Here is a 20919-nt window from a genome sequence, read left to right as displayed (position 1 = left end):
GTGAAGTTAAAATGAGTTATTAAATCTAGTCTATACTCAAGGGGAGGGCATCACACAAGAACATAAATATTGGGAGGTGGGCATTATCCAAGGCCATTTTAGAGACTACCTTCAACACTGAATTCAATGCTATCAGTCAGGCCAATCCCAAACTTGTGTTCTGGTGGAGCTGGACTCAGTTCTGTCTATAAACTGGTAACGGAATGAAGGAACTCTTAACTACTCTTTAGTTAACAATCCAAAAATTCAATAATTACAGCAAAAAAAGAGTCTTCTCTCTTACGGGTACACACAGAATTCTTTTGTAATGTTTACATTGTGATATCTGATATTTGCTTTAAAATATTTCAATTTTAAAGTATTAAAATTTGGAAGAAACAACTAGTAAAGGTGAGTTAAGTACTGCTGAGTTGGGTTACGGATACTTTAAAAAACATAACTGTACTAACTTATCACATCTAAGAAACATAATAGTTTCTTAGAATAATGTAACACTCAGGAAATATTAAAAGTTCCCAGTTTAACTCCAAAATATCTTTTTTTGCAGTTGGTTTATTTATCCAGAATCCAAGTAGGGATCCACCTAATTGATTTAGCTGACTTTATGCTTACAGTATTCTTTATGCTTCTCTACCTCTCTGTGTCCTGTAAATTACTTTTTATGTCTAGAGGCTTTATTGGATTCAGGTTCAATTCTTTTGGCAAGAATCCTTCATAGGTGACTTTGTGTACTTATTCTGTGACATCAGGAGATGTATAATGATATTAAATTGATCATTTCATTCAGGTGTTGTCAGCTTGAACAATCCATTGTAAAATTTCCAGTCTTTCAACTAATTCCTTTGGCACTGTGATAATTTCCCACATGAATTCTTTCCTTCTTTGCTGCAAAATAATGATATTCTAATTAGTTAATTCCTTTGGCATTTGTAAGTTAAGATTCTTCCATAGAGTGCACATTTTTTTTTTCTGGGGCTCCTAAAAAAGTGGCTCTGTTGGTTGAGTGTCTGATTTTGGCTCAGGTCACGATCTCACGGTTTGTGAGTTCGAGTTCTGCATTGGGCTCACCGCTGTCAGAGTAGAGTCTGATTCAGATCCTCTGTCCTCTTTCTGCCCCTCCCTGGCTCATACTGTCTCTAAAAAAAATAATAATAATAATACATTTTTTCTCATCTTCTATAAGGTTTTCCTAAAATACAATTCATACAGAAAAGGTAAGATAAATGATTCTTTACTTTTGCTGATGAGTTTTTCTAATAAGTTATTACTTTAAGAATCTCTGAAATTAATCCATGAGGGATGTTTGTTCGCTTGTTTTGCTATAGATATAGACATAGACATAGATATAGATATAGATATAGATATAGATATAGATATGGGTAGATATGTATAATATCTATATGGAGAGATATAGATAAAGATATAGATATAGATATATAGAACACACACTATGCTTCAATCCATTGCTCTGATTATTATAAGCCTTAAATTTTATACAGTCATCTGTGGCCTTATATATCTCATTTGGTCTTATTACTATCTAAGATACTACATACTTTACCTATAGATGTTCTTAGCTTTCGTCTATGCTAGAATAAGATTCTTTAGAGTGGAATTTTATTTGTTTTGCTTACTTCAGTATTTCAGATCTTAGAAGAGTTGCTATTACATAGTGAGTGTTCAATAAATATTTGTTGAAAATGAATCAGACTATGCAGTCACTTGCTAAGCCTGTGTGCACGCGCGTGTGTGTTTGTGTGCTGAAAGAGAAAGAGATAGAGATAGCCCACTAACATTTAAGCACAAGATTTGGAAGGGGGTGAGGAGATGGCAAAATGGATGAAGGGGAGTGGGAGGTACAGGCCTCCAGTTAGGGAATGAATTAATCACAGGGATGAAAGGCACAGTATAGAGAATATAGTCAATGCTATTGCAACAGTGCTGTATGGTGACAGATGGTAGCCACACTTGTGGTGAGCAGGGCACAGCCTATAGAGTTGTGGAATCACTATGTTGTACACCTGAAACAAACATAATGTGGGTCAACAATACAATTTAAAAAAAAAAAGATTTGGAACCAACAAAGAAATGACTGAAGAAGGAAAATCAGACAAACTAATTTTCAAAAATTTCAACGAAAATGTGTTTTAAGAGGAAGGAAGGCAATGGACTACTAGTTTAAAATATTTCTCAGAAGTTTCCTAAGATAAGAACAAAGGCTTACTTAATTTGGCAGCACGTTCCCAACGCAATCTGGGTCTTCAGAGCCTTTCTACTCTGTATCTACACTCACTTCCTTGGCAACCTCACCCAAATCTTAAATTAAACACCATATTTATGCAGATGTCTCTCAAATTTATATCTTTATAAATACCTGATATCCAGACTGATATATCTAACTGACACAACCAACACAACATCTCTACCTACATGTCCAATAAACATCTCGACAATTGTAAAATTGTGTATCTATTCTCCTCACAACTCTGAGGTCTGCTTTACAGGAAAGCCTATCCTTCTAATTAATCAAGCCATAATTTCTCGAAATATTCCTTGATCCCTCTCTTACTATAGCAGCTGGAAGACAGATGGGCAGAATTTATCGAGATAAAGATATCTACTGTAATAGGATTTCATGAAAAAAGAGTCTAGGTTCTGGAAGGAAGATCCTATTGTGCCTGGTCACTTCTCTAACACATGGGATGAACGTAGAAAGAGATTCAGGGAAATAGTGACACTTTCCATCGCCCATTAGGATCCTGAAAGCTACTTAGATATCCAGATGCTGGGGTTCCAACCCCAGACCTATTTATTTAAAAAAGTCTTGGGGCGCCTGGGTGGCGCAGTCGGTTAAGCGTCCGACTTCAGCCAGGTCACGATCTCGCGGTCCGTGAGTTCGAGCCCCGCGTCGGGCTCTGTGCTGACAGCTCGGAGCCCAGAGCCTGTTTCCGATTCTGTGTCTCCCTCTCTCTCTGCCCCTCCCCCGTTCATGCTCTGTCTCTCTCTGTCCCACAAATAAATAAACGTTGAAAAAAAAGTCTTTAAATATTTTTGATATATATATATATGGATTGAGAATCACTGGTTTAACTACTTACCAGTTGATATGAAACATCTCTTCACCTTCCTCTGTTGCCAGAATCTCTCTCAAACACCATCCTCATGATGTTACTCTTTCTTAAGTTTATTTTATTTTATTTTATTTTATTTTATTTCATTTTACTTCATTTCATTTCACTACTCTCTACACCCAATGTGGAGCTTAGAATCACAACCCTGAGATCAAGAGTTGCATGTTCTTCCAACTAAGACACAGCCAGGAGCCCCATGATGTCACTCCTGAAAGTGACAGTCAATACTGTCTTTGAGTGGCCCTTTTTTGGCAGTGAGGAGGCTAGTTCAGAGTAGTGGTATTCACAGTTTTTGCTCATATAGTTTCTAAATGATTTTGAAAAATGAAATGCCCCCTCATATTTTTAAGATGACAATTATAAGTTTTATTTATATATGTAAATAGTTGCAAAAGATATAATTTTTGATGATTTAAAAACCTACACGTTCTGTGACAAAAGTCATTCAATGATCTAACATCAAAAGTAGCTTTTAATGACAGGCTGATGGCTAAATTAGTTCTCCTTCTTGTTGAAAACAAAGACTGCAAACCAATGTGTCTTAAGCATTAATGATATGCATAGGAATCACCCGGGGATCTTAAAATTCACCCAATAGAGCCTGAGATTTTGCATTTTGAAGAAGCTCCAAGTGGCACCTTTGTCCAAAGACCACATTCGAGAGTTGTCAGTCTACGAATCTTCTGATGGTCAGAGGCTTCATTTTCTGTCTTTCACAAATGTAGTTTCACACACTGACTTTAATATTTTGAATTGTCCTTTTGTTTAGTGCTCTGAAGTTTTGTTTACCTTGAGGTATACCTTGTATACCTTGATATACCCTGATAAGATTCAAGGTGGGTTTGAGATACCCCTTTCTTGTGGAAAGTATGAGAAAAACAACTGTGAAGTGATACATTCATCACAGGTGTATTTCCAGCCGGATACAGTTTAGGATGGGGTACATAAAGAAACTGAAGATCTGGAAATTGATTTCTTTAAAAGTCTCCATGCCTATATACTTCTTAGAAAATGTCTATGTAGTCCAGGTATACAGTTAGCCCTACTTATGTAACAGATGTTGATCTGATGCTTGATGAATGAAACGTATAGATTTCAAATTATTTCAGGAATTTCTTGCTTAATTTTTGCCCACAAAAATGTGCATAGTAAATTTATTTATGTCTCAATATTTTCTAAATAAAAAGGCCATATTTACTACCTTCTAGATAAAATTTCCAAGAGAATCTTTGCCAATGGCATACATACTTAATTTGAAATTTAATGCTGCTTAAATGAAAATTCCAAAACAGATGTTGGACAAATTTGCTCAACTAATGAAATGTGACTCCCATCTTGGCAGTCACTGAACTAAGGTAGCCTTTGGATAATGCTTTTTGGGCCTCAAGAATGATTTTTTTTTCCTAAGGGAAACAATGTAAAATAAATAGCGTCAAGAAAGTAAAGAAATAATATAAATTAGTATCATTTCTCAATCATGAAAAATGACTATCACATATGAAGAATGTGATATAGTAACCACATGGATTTTTTAAGACATGGATCTTTCAGAGTATGGAAAAAGAATGAAATGTGTTACTTATTCTGTTTCTGAGCTTTTCTGCTATTAAAAGCCTCTTTATTATTTCTTTAACAATCTGTGGGAAGTTAAGAATGAACTGCAAAGTCAATAATTTTTATAGCGAATGCTATTTTGTAAGACTGTAGCTGTGGTTCCTCTTTCCAGGTTCAATACTTTAAAAACCATGCAAAACCGCATAAATACAAAATGATGCTATAGCATTTCCAATTTTTATGTGAATTATTTATTTTTAGGTACTCTGATTCACCACACTTTGTCAAGTTTGATTTGTTTGACAACATTCCTTTACTAAGTACCTTCTATGTTGAAAGCATTGGTCCAGGGTTTGTAAGGATCAAAGAGTCATACCCTATGATCTTCCCTCACAGAAAATCTAGCTCAACTGGGAGTCACAGACATGTATGTGCACTGTGAGTAACAAAGTAGTAGATGCAGAAGGGCATGTACTCTTGGCTCTGAGGCAGGTTACCGAATGAAGCTAGAAGACGGCAGATGTTTTGTGTTACTGCTGAAATTGAGGCACACTGCTGTAGAAAACTGAAACTGTTCAATCTCTTTCTCGAGTGACGAAATCTCTCTGGGCTGGTGAAGCAATGCATTCTCTTTTATTGGACGCCTAAAATTAGTGATTAAATATAATTTGTCTCACTAATTGACTCAGTAGACCTCTCATCTGAAAGAAGAACAACTATTTCTCTTCCATTCATTAGAAATGACTCTTGCACTGGGGAAAATAAGATTCATTGTTTGAACGCAACAGAAAATCCTTTCCTTTTCATCTGAGTGACATTTGTAGGAATGATTTGACTTATGGTTTTGCAGAAATTACATTTTCTGATTTTACTTGTGCTCCTCCGTCTGAAGTTATAAGAGATACTAACTTTTCATAGTGTTCTAAATTCAGTGTAAATGGTTTGATTGTGAACTGTTAAAATTGATAATAGCCATTTAACTATTACTGATGAGAATATAAAACTAAACGAAAAACCTCACTCAGAACACAGAATTTTCCATTTGGAAAGTGGCTGCTGCATTAGCAAGCTGTATAAGTGTGGAATGCAAAGCCATAACATTTCCACCATAGCTAGTTGCTACTATCAAGGTGAAAGGCCAATGATGCAGTAACCACCCAGTTGATTAGTTTCAGAATGGTTGAAAACAGTATTTTGTGACTACTTTTGTGCATTCTATTGTTTACAACCAAAAAGAAAGCAATTGCTGCTGTAAAACACAGTCACATAATCCGGCAGGTCTCTATAAACTATGGGAAGGACAAATGTGTTTGGATCAGGTGTTGTAGCCCTGTGGAATGAGACTTGGCCATCCAATTGAAGAAGGTTATTGAAATTGAATGGGAAGTGGCTTCATGTTGTAAATACCCTTTACCAATTATGGATGTTTACGTGAGAAATCAACAGACATACCTGCTGTTTTATTACACCATTCCCTCTTAAATTGCTTCTAGTGCCTATCTAGTCCGACGGAAAAGAAAACGAAAATGTGAAAGCATTCCAGTTTAGCCTTTAATTTTAAAGCTGCCAACTGACAACCAATAAGTGGCTTATGTGTTAGCTAATTAACATAAGTGTTGAATTCTACATGTCTCTTCTTCTCTTGAAATTTGTATGTGTTATTGTTTACAGTGTTACATCAGCAGTGCAAAAACAAAGTCCTGGTAATGTTTCTTTGATAAATCTACCTTTGATGGGCTTTAGATTTACCAAAAGAGCTACAGCTGAAACTTGATGCAAAATGTATTGGAATACAATTTCTATTTCTCCCATTTATTTTGGCTCTCTGATAAACAGGTTAAAATAACTTCATCTTCTTTTCTTTTTTTTTTTAACATAAAAAGTGGTTATTCAATCAATGTTTGGTCTAGACTTTTTTTTTTTAATTTATTTTTCTATAACTTATTTAGAGACTGGAAACTATATATTTTTGAATTTTATTGCCATTGGAGAGGATTTCTTCTCCAGTACAATTTCATTAACAGAACCGGTTGAGTTGATGTAACCTTGGTGTTCACTTCAAGTATCAGCTGTTGGGTTTGCTGTCCCTGCCCCACACAAATGTTCTGTACTTACAGCTGGAGGCCTGCCCTGTCCCTTCTGTACCACCACCTGTACAATTCAGAAGATGGTGCCCCTGAGTAAGCAGGTGTTGTGGGAGATGAGAGAATACTAAATTCTTTGGAAGAAAACTCAATTAGCTGGGTAAGGAGAATAGTACAAGAAAATTGTAAGCATAATTTATAACTGTCAAAAAAGTTCCCTCTTTTATGTCAATAAAATAAATTCATAAGGAATTTATAAGAGCGAGTTTATGTAAGGTATTTATAGGTCAGAGATTTTTAGATTTCTTATTTGTCTATCTTAACTATTTACCTTTTAATAATCAATTGCAATTAATTTAATGGCTGACTGATTTGCAAATATAATACACAAAGGGAATTACCTTGAAGAGTTATGAATTGCCAGGTATAGAAAAAGTACTTAACTGGTCTTTGGACAAAACTGATAGAATCAATTAAAAATTAAGCAATTATAATAGCATTAATGTTTACATGAAATTTTGTCTATTTAAAGTTAACTAAAATAGAAACATTATTGTTATTATTGATACGAGCATTCCATGGGTCCTTTCTGGGAATGTCAAAGAGCAGAAGAAATTTTTCAAGATGTAGTAAAACTATTTTTGAAGTCAATGTAAGAATATAAAAGGAAACATATAATAAATCCCAAGATAATTTTTAGTGACCACAATCATTTGTATTATGATGTTTTCTTTTCTCTTTTTTTAAAATAAAACTACTTTATGAGTCATCAGATTTATTCTATAATGAGATTGACCAGTTCAATTCTTGAGATAGGGTCCTACAAAGGGGAGGAGTACACATTCAGAGTCTATATCAAATTGAAAATCACTAAATGGGATTTATTCAGCTGCTGTGTTAAAAATAATATAGAGATTTCAGAAAAGATTAGATTCTTCCATAGTAATGAAGTCACATTATACTACAGAAATAAATAAGATAATCCTAAATATAATTTTGACTAATTAATTTGTGGGTTTGCTATTCATAGAAAAATCCTTAAAAGTGAGATTTTCAAATCTACTCAATACCTTACTTTCAGTAATCTATTTGGGGTTCTCCACCTTGACCAATGGAAAGAAATTTAATTTAATGTTTATACTCTCATAGGTATGGACCAAATAGCACAACTTGACACATAGTAGATATTTACTTAGTTGGTGATTGAATGAATAAATGAATTTTTGAGCCAAAGTTTAAAACTGGAATTTTTATGACAGTTCTTATATTAGCTTTTACAAAGGTGCAGGATATATTGGTTTGCATATATATAAAGTAAATTTTATACTTACTTGATTCCTTGAGCAGTTTCCAGAGGATTCTTTTTTTTAAGAGCAAGTTTTACTAAAATATTCCAACAAATCTTTATCAGTGTCATCAAGTCAAAGGAATAACACAATTTTGCTTTAATGAAATTGTATCCTCAAATAAATTAACATACAGAATTAAAAACATCTGGTATTTCATTAACTATGAGTAAAATTTTTATTAGATGGAATTTGAAGGTAGGATAATATTTCTGTTCTTATGAGTTAGAATATTATTGTCCTCCTAAGATGGGCAAGATACAAGGTAAAATGTTATCTTGCATAATGGTAATTTTATTATATGATGAAAATATTTCCTCCAGTAATACTACTTTTTGTGGAGGAAGATATAACATTTGATGGTTATTTCATTTCAGAAGTTTGGAATGTTTTAAGCAGATTCAAGAGTTGTGTAGCTGGACCACCTGGGTGGCTTAGTCAGTTAAGTTCCCACTTTAGCTCAGATCATGAATCGTGATTCAAGAGTTCAAGCCCGGCATCCGGGTCTGTGCTGACAGCTCAGAGCCTGGAGCCTGCTTCAGATTCTGTGTCTCCCTCACTCTCTGCCCCTCTCCTGCTCACACTCTGTCTCTCTCTCTTTCTCAAAAATAAATAAAAAACATTAAAAAAATTAAAAAAAAGAGTTGGGTAGCCAAGTGCAGCATAACCTCAGGTGTTCTGAAGAAATAGCTTTACTCATTAAATTATTACTCCTCTGAAAATAATATGAACAAGCTAGTTTCATACAAAGGATCCAAGCTGCTGACTTTTCTAGCAATGTCAAATGAAATTTTCCCCACACTTGTGATTCCAGCCTTAGCATTACTATCAATGATAAGGGATTTCACATATTTTTCCCTCACCTGAGAAAGTTTGAGGTTAGGGGCATCTGGGTGGCTTAATCGGTTGAGCGTCCAACATCAGCTCAGGTCATGATCTCACAGTTCGTGAGTTCAAGCCCTGCATCAGGCTTGCTGATGTCAGCTCAGAGCCTCCTTTGGATCCTCTGTCCTCCTCTCTCTCTGCCCCTCCCTCGCTCATGCTGTCTCTCAAAAATAAATCAATATTAAAAAAAAGAAAGAAATTTTGAGGTTATTCAAGAAAATAGAAACATCTGATTTCTGTCCTTTATCCTAAGACATTTGTGTTGTTCCCTAAACAGTGCCCAGTCCTCACAAATACCTTTTAACATCTGAATGGCTGCTTACTAAGTTGTTCTACAGAGCCACCAAATGGTCTTGCTCTTTTACGTTAAAAAGTTAAATTAAATGTTGGCATTGAGGAGCATTACTAGCAGAGGCCCACCGAGCAGACACTCAGGTGGCAGACATTATCAGCAGTGCTCAAGCATTACTTGTGACAATTTTAATTCCTCTAAATGAACAGCCTGAGCATGAAATATAAATGACTAAAAATTAAATTTAAGCCATAGTATTTTGCTTCAAGACTAATTGAAGAACCCGAAGGTGTAGTAATGATTAAAACTGGATCATCGCATCAAGGGACAATGACATTTTATGGTATTTCTAGAAATTGAATTCAAAAGCTCTGTGGAGTTAGGGAAAAGACCTCTAAAAGTAGACGATGACCTTCTACATCAAATATACATATACACACACCAGCAATTGTTTGATGAATTATTCACCACAGTAACAAAGTGCACTATACATTTTAAATAGAATTGCTGAATCCCTAGTTGTTAATATTAGCATACCCACTCACAGAAGTGCAATGCTGTATTGTTGAGTGATGTTTGGATTGTAGTATTGATTGCAGCCTTCTGCTCAAATATCATGATAGGTGCCCTTCTCAAATTTCACAAACAAATCTATGTTGATTATTGATTTCATTTAGTAAATTTTGAAAGACTGGTATTTTTAAAGCTATTTCAAATCCTTTGTAGACTTGAGAGGTTTGAAAAATAAGTATTCATGTTAATGTAAACCATGATTTTTTGGTCAAATATTTAGATTAAATATTTAGAAATATACACTATAGACGTTATTAGTGATTTTTAAGTGCACCCTTCCAGAAGATTAAATGTCATTTGGATAGGAGAAAAAAAGGCATTGAGCAAATATAATTGAATTACTGTTTTGTAAAATTATGTTTTACAATTTAGAGACAATAAATTTCCCAAATGACAATTTTAAAACTGTACCATACTTTTCATTTGATTGCTTAGGTTATAATTATTATGTATCTTGTCATCTGTCAGTTCACCTTATCACTTTTCCTCCTGGCTGCCATGTTCTCTTTCTCTACTATTTTACCCTCAGATGAGTCAGGATTACTGGTTTCTTGTATGTATTCATGGAACACTTACTCGTGGGTGGAAGTTGAAAGTTTTACTTCTCGGGGAATTTATACCAGTCTTTGCACTATGACAACATCCAAGGATTTGGAATATGTTTTTCTAAAGACAGTCATGGGCATCGAATTTTTTAACTTCAGCACTATTAGAGAGAGTAAAAATTAAGAGGAATGTAATTGGTATGTCTCCCTTTATAAGATCTTGGGTAATTTGTTTAATTTCTCTGGATCTTAGTATGTAAGTGTATTAAATGAGTGAGTTGGCTGAAAGTAGTGGGAGCAATTAAACTATCTTATTCAGGTAGAAAATTATGTGATTTTGAGGCCTGGCTTTATTGATTGATTGATCTTTTTACCTTTTGTCATTTTGCCAATCTCTCCCACCTCTACTCTGGCAACCGCCAATTTGTGCTCTGTAACTGTGAGCCTGTTTTTGTCATTGTTGTTGGTCGGTTGGTTGGTTTTGTTTTGTTTTGTTGTTTGTTTTAGATTCCACATATGAGAGATCTTACGGTATTTGTCTTTCTCTGTCTCATTTCACTTAGCATAATGACTTCAAGGTCCATTCATGTTGTCATAAATATGCATTCCAGACCACAATTTCTTTACCGATTCATCCATTGATGGACACTTAAGTTGTTTCTGTATGTTGACTATTGTAAAAAATGCTGCGATGAACATGAGGGTGTATATATTTTTTGTAGTTAATGTTTTCATTTTCTTCAGCTAAATACCCAGAGTGGGATTACTGGTACACATGGTAGTTCTAATTTTAATTTTTTTGAAAAATATCCATAGAGTTTTCCATAATGGCTGTGCCAGTTCACATTCCCACAAACAGTGCACTAGGGTCTCCATGCTGCACATCCTCACCAACACTCGTGATTTCTTGTCTTTTTATTTTTTTAAGGATTCAAATGTACTTTATTTCTTCAATCATGCTCTATTTTATTTATTTATTTATTTATTTATTTATTTATTTATTTATAATGAGAGAGAGTAAGAGAGAGTGGGGGAGGGGCAGAGAGTGACAGAGAGAGAGAGAGAGAGAGAGAGAGAGAGAGAGAGAGAGAGAGAATATACCAAGAAGGCTCTGTGCTGTCAGTACAGAGCCCAGTGTAGGGCTCGATCCCACAAACCATGAGATCACAATCTGAACTGAAATGAAGAGTCAGTTGCTTAACCAACTGAGCCACCCAGGCATCCCAGTATGCTATATTTTAATGGGTGAACAGTGCTTTTATCCCTTATGAGATGGTTTTAAAACAATTCGGTATTATACCAGCTGGGCTGATCTCTCCATTCCTTTGGGGTGACTCTGCTAACAGGAGACACGTTCCATTCTATTCCAATTTATGTTGCTGTATTGCCCATACAGCAACACAGAAAGTGGCTCCACCAGCTAATATAGCATCACAATATTTGTCATGGAAATCAGGTGTCCATTTCTGGTGGCTCTGCTTTGCTATAGTTTGCTGAATGCTTTGAACTCCGAGAGACAACTTAGAAGACGTAGAGCATTTTTGGCCCTGGGAAACATCCTGAAACTGAAGACAGAACTGTGGCAACTGCAGCTGCAGGTTTGCAACAACTCTGTGCTAAGTGCCTATCTTTTTGATAATAGCTATTCTAACAGGTATGAAGTAGTATCTCATTGTGGTTTTGATTTGCATTTCTCTGATGATTAATGATGCTGAGCATCTTTTCATGTGCGTCTTGGCCATCTGTATGTCTTCTTTGGAAAAATGTCTATTTCAATTCTCTGCCCATTTTTTAATAAAACTGTTTTTTTGCGATTGAGTCCTATGAGTTCTTTATATATCTTGGATACCAGCCTCTTATCGGATATATGGTTTACAAATATTTCCTCTCACTCAGTAGGTTACCATTTCATTTTGTTAATGGTTTTCTTTGCTATGCAAAAGCTTTTTACTTTGATATAATCTCACTTGTTTATTTTTGCTTTTGTTGCTTTTGATTTTGGAGTCATATCCAGAATTATTGCAATTAATTTGTAAACCCTAACTTTAACCCTAAGAATCATTAGTTATAACATAATTACTTCTACCAAATTGGCATACAAAAACCTAATTTTTTTACATGTCCACTTAGAACGAAATATTTCTAGCATTGATGATGAACTAGGAATTTTAGTCAGATTGGCATGAATTTTATAATGCAGTATCACTATGAAAAAATAACTGATAAAATTGATTTATCAAAAGGAATTCTATTTTTTAAATTTATAAGGTTGAAATCATTTCTATTTTCCTGATCGGAGCCACAGAAACCAATTAGATTAGCTACATTCTCAGCCCCACGGCTAAGTCGGCAGGATCAGTGTTCTCTCCTGCTATTCCCTATCTGTGTCGTTTAGGTACTTACTACCAATAAACTGTGACCCAAAAGATGGAACTCTTCCTCCTTGGACCAACCAAGTCTCTCTTGCATCTCAAATAGAATGACAGTTGGGTGTCCAGGCTTACTTCATTATAAGGAATGAGAATTTCTAGAGAAAGAACTAATTTACTTACCCATCTCAGCAAGGAATGTGGCTTCAAGCATAATTTTATGGTTAGAAGGCGACACATATCAGATCCCATTTTAGCGTCTTCAGTTTTTCTCAGGGATGAACAGTCACGTCTCAGACTGCAGCACTCCTGAAAGGCTCTTCCTGCACCGAGAGTTGGTTAGAAGGTGAACTTTCCTCGCCTTTGACTCTCACACACTGGCAGATAAATTCCTACCTCCTAGAAAGTGCTCTCTATTCTTTCCATTTCTGGCTGAGAGGAATTTTCTGAGTGGCATTCTGGTGGTATCTGAAAGAGTGCAGTTCTTCCCGTCTAGGCATCGGATGTAACTTCTGTTTTCAAGAGGAATGATACACTCCCTGTAGTTTATTACATCACTCTCTCATCATTCTTGATTCCTAGCGTGCAGAGAAAGGTTATTTTTCCCCTGCCTCTCCGACATTTTGGTTCCAGTTTATATCCTTGATTTGTTAACGTTAAAAAAAAGTGTTTGTTTGTTTATTTTGAGAGAGAGAGCGTGCGGGCGAGTAGGGGGAGGGCCACAGAGAGAGGAGAGAGCCTGTCAGCGCAGAGCCTGACACGGGGCTTGATTTCAAAAATCGGGAGATCATGACCTGAGCCAATATTAACAGTACTTATTTGACTTACTGAGTAACCCAAGTGCCCCTATATCCTTGGTTTTTTATCAAGACTGAAATCTTTGCAATAATCTCCAGTAGTTTTTCCTGGCCTAATATGGCTAATTCAACCACTGTGAATGATCCCTAGATTATCAAATCTTAGGTAATTTTCTCAACTCATCACGCAAATTAGTTGAACCCTCTAAGATTTCTTCTGAATTATTAAGAGATTTGACTTTTACATTTGCCTTCTGACTGCTCAGACTCTGAACGGTCATGTTGTTCTTGCACCTATCTTTTGTAAGGGGGAAAAGAGAAAAAGGTTCTGAAGCAGTCTTAAGAAATGTCTATGAATTCAAGGCTATCTTTTTTTTTTTAATGTTTATGCTGCATGCATCAGTAGTTCATTTATTTTTATTATACAGATATAAAATAATTATTTTTTTTTGTATTTTTTTTTTGCTTGTTTGTTTTTATTTATTATCAAGTTAGCTAACACAGTGTAGTCTTGACTTCAGGAGTAGATTCCAGTGATTCATCTCTAACATACAACAACCAATGCTCATGCCAACAAGTGTCCTTCTTAATGTTCAACAACCATTTTCCCAACCCCTATTAACCCTCAGTTTGTTCTCTGTATTTAAACATTTCTTACAGTTTGCCTCCTTCTCTGTTTTTATCTTATTATTCCTACCCTTCCCCTGTGATCATCTGTGAAGTTTCTCAAATTCCACATCTGGGGAAATCATGTGATATCTGTCTTTCTCTGACTGACTTATTTCACTTAGCATAATACCCTCTAGTTCAATCCATGTTGTTGAAAATGGCAAGATTTCATTCTTTTTCATTGTTGAGTAGTATTCCATAGTATACATATACCACATCTTCTTTATCTATTCATTAGTTGGTGGACATTTAGGCTCTTTCCATAATTTGGCTATTGTTGGAAGTGCTGCCATAAACATTGGGGTGCATGTGTCCCTTTGAATAAGCACTCCTGTATCCTTCAGATAAATTCCTGGGTCACAAAGTAATTCTATTTTTAATTTTTTCAGGAACCTCCACACTGTTTTCCAAAGTGGCCGCACCAGTTTGCATTCCCACCAATAGTTCAGGAGGGTTCCCCTTTCCCCATATCCTCACCAATATCTGTTGTTTCTTAAATTGTTAATTTTAGCCACTCTGACCAGTGTGAGGTGGTATCTCAGTGTAGTTTTAATTTGTATTTCCCTGATGATGAGCAATGTTGAACATCTCTTTATGTGTCTGTTTCATGTGTCTATTCTTGTGTCTACTCACGTCTTTAGCCCATTTCTTCACTGGATTATTTGTTTTTAAAGGTGTTGAGTTTGGTAAATTCTTTATAGATTTTGGATACTAACCGTTTATCTAATATGTAATTTGCAACTATCTTCTCCCAATCTGTTGGTTGCTTTTTAGTCTTGTTGACTGTTTCCTTGGCTGTGCAGAAGCTTTTTATCTTGATGACGTTCCAATAGTTCATTTTTGCTTTTATCTCACTTGCCTTCAGAGACATGTCAAGTAAGAAGTTGCTGTGGCCGAGTTTGAAGAGGTTGGTGCCTGTTTTTTCCTGTAGGATTCTGATGGTTTCCTGTCTCATATTTAGATAAGTGGCCCAGTTTCATTCTTCTGCATGCTGCTGTTCAGTTCTCCCAGCACCATTTGCTAAAGAGACTATCTTTTTGCGAGTGGTTAAACTTCGCAAAATGCTTAGGTATTATCCTACTGAAGATGTACCTCGGAAGCTGTTGAGCCACGTCAAAAAACCTTTTAGTCAGCATGTGAGGAAACTGCGAGCTAGCATCACTCCTGGGACCATTTTGATCATCCTCACTGGGCGCCACAGAGGCAAGAGAGTGGTTTTCCTGAAGGAACTGAGCAGTGGCTTGCTACTTGTGACTGGACCTCTGTCCCTTAATCGAGTTCCTCTGCGTAGAACACACCAGAAATTTGTCATTGCCACCTCCACCAAAATTGATATCAGCAATGTGAAAATCCCCAAACACCTCAGTGATGCTTACTTTAAGAAGAAGAAGCTGCGTAAGCCCAGACACCAGGAAGGTGAGATCTTCGACACGGAGAAAGAGAAATATGAGAAATATGAGAGAAAGACAGAGCAGTGCAAGGTTGATCAGAAAGCTGTGGACTCGCAAATTCTGCCAAAAATCAAAGCCGTTCCTCAGCTTCAGGGCTACCTCCGCTCTGTGTTTGCTCTCACGAATGGAGTTTACCCTCACAAATTGGTGTTCTAAATTTCTTACAAAGAACCTAATTAAATAACAGATCCATCTCAAAAAAAAAAAAAAAGATGTGCCTCTTTTTTCCACTGGATACTCTTTCATGCTTTCTCAAAGATTAGTTGGCCATATATTTTTGGCTCCATTTCTGGGTTCTCTATTCTATTCCATTGGTCTGTGTGTCTGTTTTTGTGCCAATACCGTACTATCTTGATGATTACAGCTTTGTAATACGTGCTAAAGTCCTAGATTGTGGGGCCTCCAGCTTTGGTTTTCTTTTTCAACATTATTTTGTCTATTCAGGGTCTTTTGTGGCTCCATACAGATTTTGGGATCGTTTGTCCTGGTTCTGTGAAGAATGTTGGTGCTATTTTGATTCGGATTGCATTGAATGTATAGATTGCTTTGGGTAGTATCAAAATTTTAACAATATTTGTTCTTCCAATCCATGAGCATGGATGTTTTTCCATTTCTTTGTGTCTTCTTCAATTTCTTTCATAAGCTTTCTATATTTTTCAGTGTAAAGATATTTTACCTCTTTGGTTAGGTTTATTCTTAGGTATTTTATGTTTTTTGATGCAATTGTAAATGGGATCAATTCCCTGATATCTCTTTCTGTTGCTTCACTATTGGTGTATGTGACTGATTTCTGTACGTTGATTTTATATTCTGTGACTTTGCTGAATTCATGTATCAGCTCTAGCATTTTTTTTGTGGAGTCTTTTGGATTTTCCATGTAGAATATCAGGTCATCTGTGAAGAGTGGGAGTTTGACTTCTTTGCCAATTTGGGTGCCTTTTATTTTGTTTTGTTTTCTGATTTCTGAACCTAAGGCTTCCAATACTATATTAAACAACAGTGGTGAGAGTGGACATGCCTGTTGTCTTCCTGATCTCAAGGGAAAGCTCTCAGTTTTTCACCATTGAGGAAAATACTAGTGGTGGGCCTTCAATATATGGGCTATTGTGACGTTAAGGTATGTTCCTTCTATCCTAACTTTCTTGAGGGTTTTTATTAAGAAACGATGCTGTGTTTTGTCAAATGCTTTTTCTGCATCTATTGATAGGATCATATGGTTCTTATCCTTTCTTCTATTAGTGTGATGTATCACATTGTTTGATTTGAAAATATTGAATCAGTCCTGCAGTAAAGGAATGAATCCCACTTGATAATGGTGAATAATTCTTCTAATGCACTGTTGAATTCAATTTGTTGGTATTTTGTTGAGAATTTTTGTGTCCAGTTTCATCAGGGATATTGGCCTGTAATTCTTCTTTTTAGTGGCATCTTTGTCTGGTTTGGGAACCAAGGTAATGCTGGCTTCATAGAATGAGTCTGGAAGCTTTCCTTCCATTTCTATTTTTTGGAACAGTTTGAGAAGAACAGGTATTAACTCTGCTTTAAATGTCTAGTAGAATTCCCCTGGAAAGCCATCTGGCCTAGGACTCTTGGAAGATTTTTGATTACTGATTCAATTTCTTCCCTGGTTATGGGTCTGTTCAAATTTTCCATTTCTTCCTATGTGAGTTTGGGTAGTGTGTCAGTGTCTAGGAATTTATCCATTTCTTCCAAATTGTCCAATTTTTTGGCATATAATTTTCATAGTGTTTTTAAAAAATTATTTGTATTTCTGTGATGTTAGTTGTGATCTCTCCTCTTTCATTTGTGATTTTATCTCTTGGGTCCTCTCTTTTATATTTTTGCGAAGTATAGCTAGGGGGTTATCAATTTTGTTTTTCCAAAAACCAGTTCTTAGATTCATTGATCTGTTCTACTGTTGTTGTTGTTGTTGTTTTTTAATTCTGTGTTGTTTATTTCTGCTCTAATCTTTATTGTTTCTCTCCTTCTATTGGGTTTGGGCTTTCTTTGCTGCTCCCTTTCTAGCTCCTTTACGTGTGAGGTTAGGTTGTGTATTTGGGACCTTTTTTGCTTCTTGATATAAGCCTGAATTACAATGTATTGTCCTCTCAGGACTGCCTCTGCTGCATCCCAAAGGGTTTTGGACTGTTGTGTTTTCATTTTCATTTGTTTCCATATATTTTTAAAATTCTTCTTTAATTTCCTGGTTAACCCATTTGTTCTTTAGTAGGATGTTATTTAACCTGCATGCATTTGGGGGCTTTCCAGATTTTTTCTTGTTGTTGATTTCAAGTTTCATCGTGTTGTGATGTGAAAATATGCATAATATGATCTCAGAGTTTTTATACTTGTTGAGGGCTGTTTTGTGACCCAGTATGTGATCTACTTTGGAGAATGTTCCATGTACACTTGAGAAGAATGTGTATTCTTCTGCTTTTGGGTAAAAATTTCTGAATATATCTGTTAAGTACATCTGGATTAATGTAGTATTCAGAACCATTGTTTCCTCATTGATTTTCTGCCTAAATGATCTGTCTATTGTTGTAAGTGTAATATTAAAGTCCCCTACAATCACAGTATTATTATCAGTAAGCTTGCTTATGTTTGTGATTAATTGATTTATATATTTAGGTTCCTACTCATTGGGAGCATAAACATTCACAGTTGTTAGCTCTTCTTGATAGATAGATGCCTTAATTAGGATATAATGCCCTTCACCTCTTGTTACAGTCTTTGTTTTAAAACCTAATATGTCAATATAAAATTCACTTTATCTCTGGCTTTCTTTTGATATCCAGTAGCATGATAGATGGTTCTCCATCCCCTCACTTTCTATCTGCTTGTGTCCTTAGATCTAAAATGAGTCTCTCATGTAGCTGTAGCATGTAGATGGATCCTCTTTTTTAATACATTGTGATGCCCTATGTTTTTTGATTAAGGCATTTAGTCCATTTACATTGAGTGATTATTGAAAGGAAGGGATTTAGTGCCATTGTATTATCTGTAGGTTTCGTGTGTGTGGTGATGTCTGTGGTCCTTTGTAGTCTTTGCTGTTTTCCACTCACAGAGTCCCCCTTAGGATCTCCTGCAGGGCTGGTTTAGTGGGCATGAACTCCTTTAGTTTTTGTTTGTCTGGGAAAGCCTTTACCTCTCCTTCTATTCTGCATGACAGCCTTTCTGGATAAAGGATTCTTGGCTGCATATTTTTCCTATGAAGCACATTGAATATTTCCTGCTACTCCCTTCTGGCCTGCCAAGTTTCAGTGGACAGGTCTGCTACTCCCCTTATGTGTCTACCTTTGTAGGTTAAGGACTGTTTGTCCCTAGCTGCTTTCAGAATTCTTTCTTTCTTTTTCTTTTTCTTTCTTTCTTTCTTTCTTTCTTTCTTTCTTTTTTTTGCCAGTTTCACTATATTTCATGGTGTTGACCCGTTTTTGTGGATTTTGAAAGGAGTTTTCTGTGCCTCTTGGACTTGGATACCTGTTTCCTTTCCCAGATAAGGAACATTCTCAGCTCTAATTTGTTCAAATAAGCCTTCTACCCCCTTCTCTCACTTTCCTACTTCTGGATCTCCCATGATATGGATATTGTTTCATTAATGAAATCACTTAGCTCTCTAATTATCCCCTTATTGTCTAGCAATTTCCTTTCCTCTTTTTTTCAACTGCATAGTTTTCCATAATTTTATCGTCTATTTCACCTGTTCTTTTCTTTGCTTCTTCCATCCTCATTGTCACTGTCTCTAGTTTATTTTGCATCTCATTTATAGCATTTCTCAGTTCATCATGACTATTTGCTAGGTCTTTGTTCTCTGTAGCAATAGATTCTCTGCTATCGTGTATGCATTTTTTCAAGCCCAGCTATTAGTCTTATTACTGTACTTTTAAACTTGCTTAGATACATTGTTTATATATGTTTTGAGCAATTCCCTAGCTGTAATTTTTTATAGATTTTCTTTTGAGGACAATTCTTTTATGTCATCATTTTGGCTAGTTTTCTGTCTTTTACGTGTTTTAATAGCTTATGTGTCCTGCACCTGTGAGAACTTCTATGTCGTACACCATCCAGGGCCTGGCCCTTCAGGAACTATTTTTTGGAGTGTGTTTCATGTACTCTGTTGTTACATTTTGGCTGCTCTATCCCACTGGTCAGTTCTCTGAAAAGCCCTTTCTTGCTTGTGGTAGTGCAGTGTTTGGACCTTCAGCCAAGTGTGCTTTGGCTTTTTAGTTGAAGTAACCCTGGAAAAAAGGAAAGGGGAGGAAGATGCCTGATCTCATACAAACAGAAAAATGAAAGGGGTGAAAAAAAGACCAAGCAGTGAATAAAAAACTATAAGCTTCAATCAAGAGAGAGGAAAAGGAAAATAAAGAAGAAGAATATATAGAAAAAGAATAAAGTAAATAAAAAGAATAGAGTAAATGCCTAATTAAACAAACAAAACAGAATATATATATATACACACACACACACACTATATATATATACACTATATATATAAAATAAGAATTGATCAAAAACCATATCAGAAACTATGAGCCTGATTCCAAAGGAAAAAAAGAAGAGCTAGAAAGAAAAAAAAAAGAGAAGAGAAGAGAAGAAAAAAGATAAAAGGAAAGGAAAAGAAAGGAAAGGAAAGGAAAGGAAAGGAAAGGAAAGGAAAAAAAAAGACAAACAGACTAACATACAAAACCGCAGGAAAGTTGTGTGTTGGTGACTGGCACTGGTGGCTGTCCTGGGAAGAGAGGCTGTCTGGTTCATTCAAGTGTCAGTCTTGCTCCAGTAGATAAGCAGCTGCCTGGCGTGGAGGCGTGGGGTTTAGTGTAAGAGGTTCCAGCTGCCACTGGGTTCCCACTGTCCTGTTTCCTGAATCCCCACCCTGTTGGTGATGGGGAAAAATGACAACTCCCCAATCTCTCCTCCCCAGACAGAGTGTCTCAAACCACACTGTTCAAGCAACCCTCACAGAGCAGCATGGACGGTCAGCCTGCCCTACTCCACAGTTTGCTGCTCTTCATAGGTGCTCAGCTGGGATTCAAACCCAATGTCTTAAAGAGCCCTGCATCTCATGGACCATGTTCTGGTATTGCGCCACCCAGCCCTGCCAATGAAAAGCCTTTTGGCTGGCACTTGCAGGGCCTTTTGTCCTTCTGGAGGCAATAAACGCTCTTCCAACAACACTCAAGGGAAGGGACTGTTCTCTCCCAGTGTGGCCCTGAGATCGCT

At 36.1% G+C, this 20919-nt stretch overlaps 1 protein-coding gene and 1 pseudogene across 1 annotated transcript; one reads left to right on the top strand and one right to left on the bottom strand.

Moving 5' to 3' along the window:
• Nucleotides 1-11688: 11688 nt before the first annotated feature.
• Nucleotides 11689-11982, bottom strand: LOC122469038 (annotated as a pseudogene).
• Nucleotides 11983-15291: 3309 nt separating this feature from the next.
• LOC122476328 (60S ribosomal protein L6-like) lies at nt 15292-15890 on the top strand. Its single transcript, XM_043568879.1, has one exon. The coding sequence runs from the start codon at nt 15307-15309 to the stop codon at nt 15850-15852; it is 546 nt and encodes a 181-aa protein (XP_043424814.1). The 5' UTR covers nt 15292-15306; the 3' UTR covers nt 15853-15890.
• The last annotated feature ends 5029 nt before the right edge of the window (nt 15891-20919 follow it).

This window comes from Prionailurus bengalensis, chromosome B1 (genome assembly GCF_016509475.1).
Source record: "Prionailurus bengalensis isolate Pbe53 chromosome B1, Fcat_Pben_1.1_paternal_pri, whole genome shotgun sequence".
NCBI lineage: Eukaryota > Metazoa > Chordata > Mammalia > Carnivora > Felidae > Prionailurus > Prionailurus bengalensis.
This window is presented reverse-complemented; position numbering and strand designations above follow the sequence as displayed.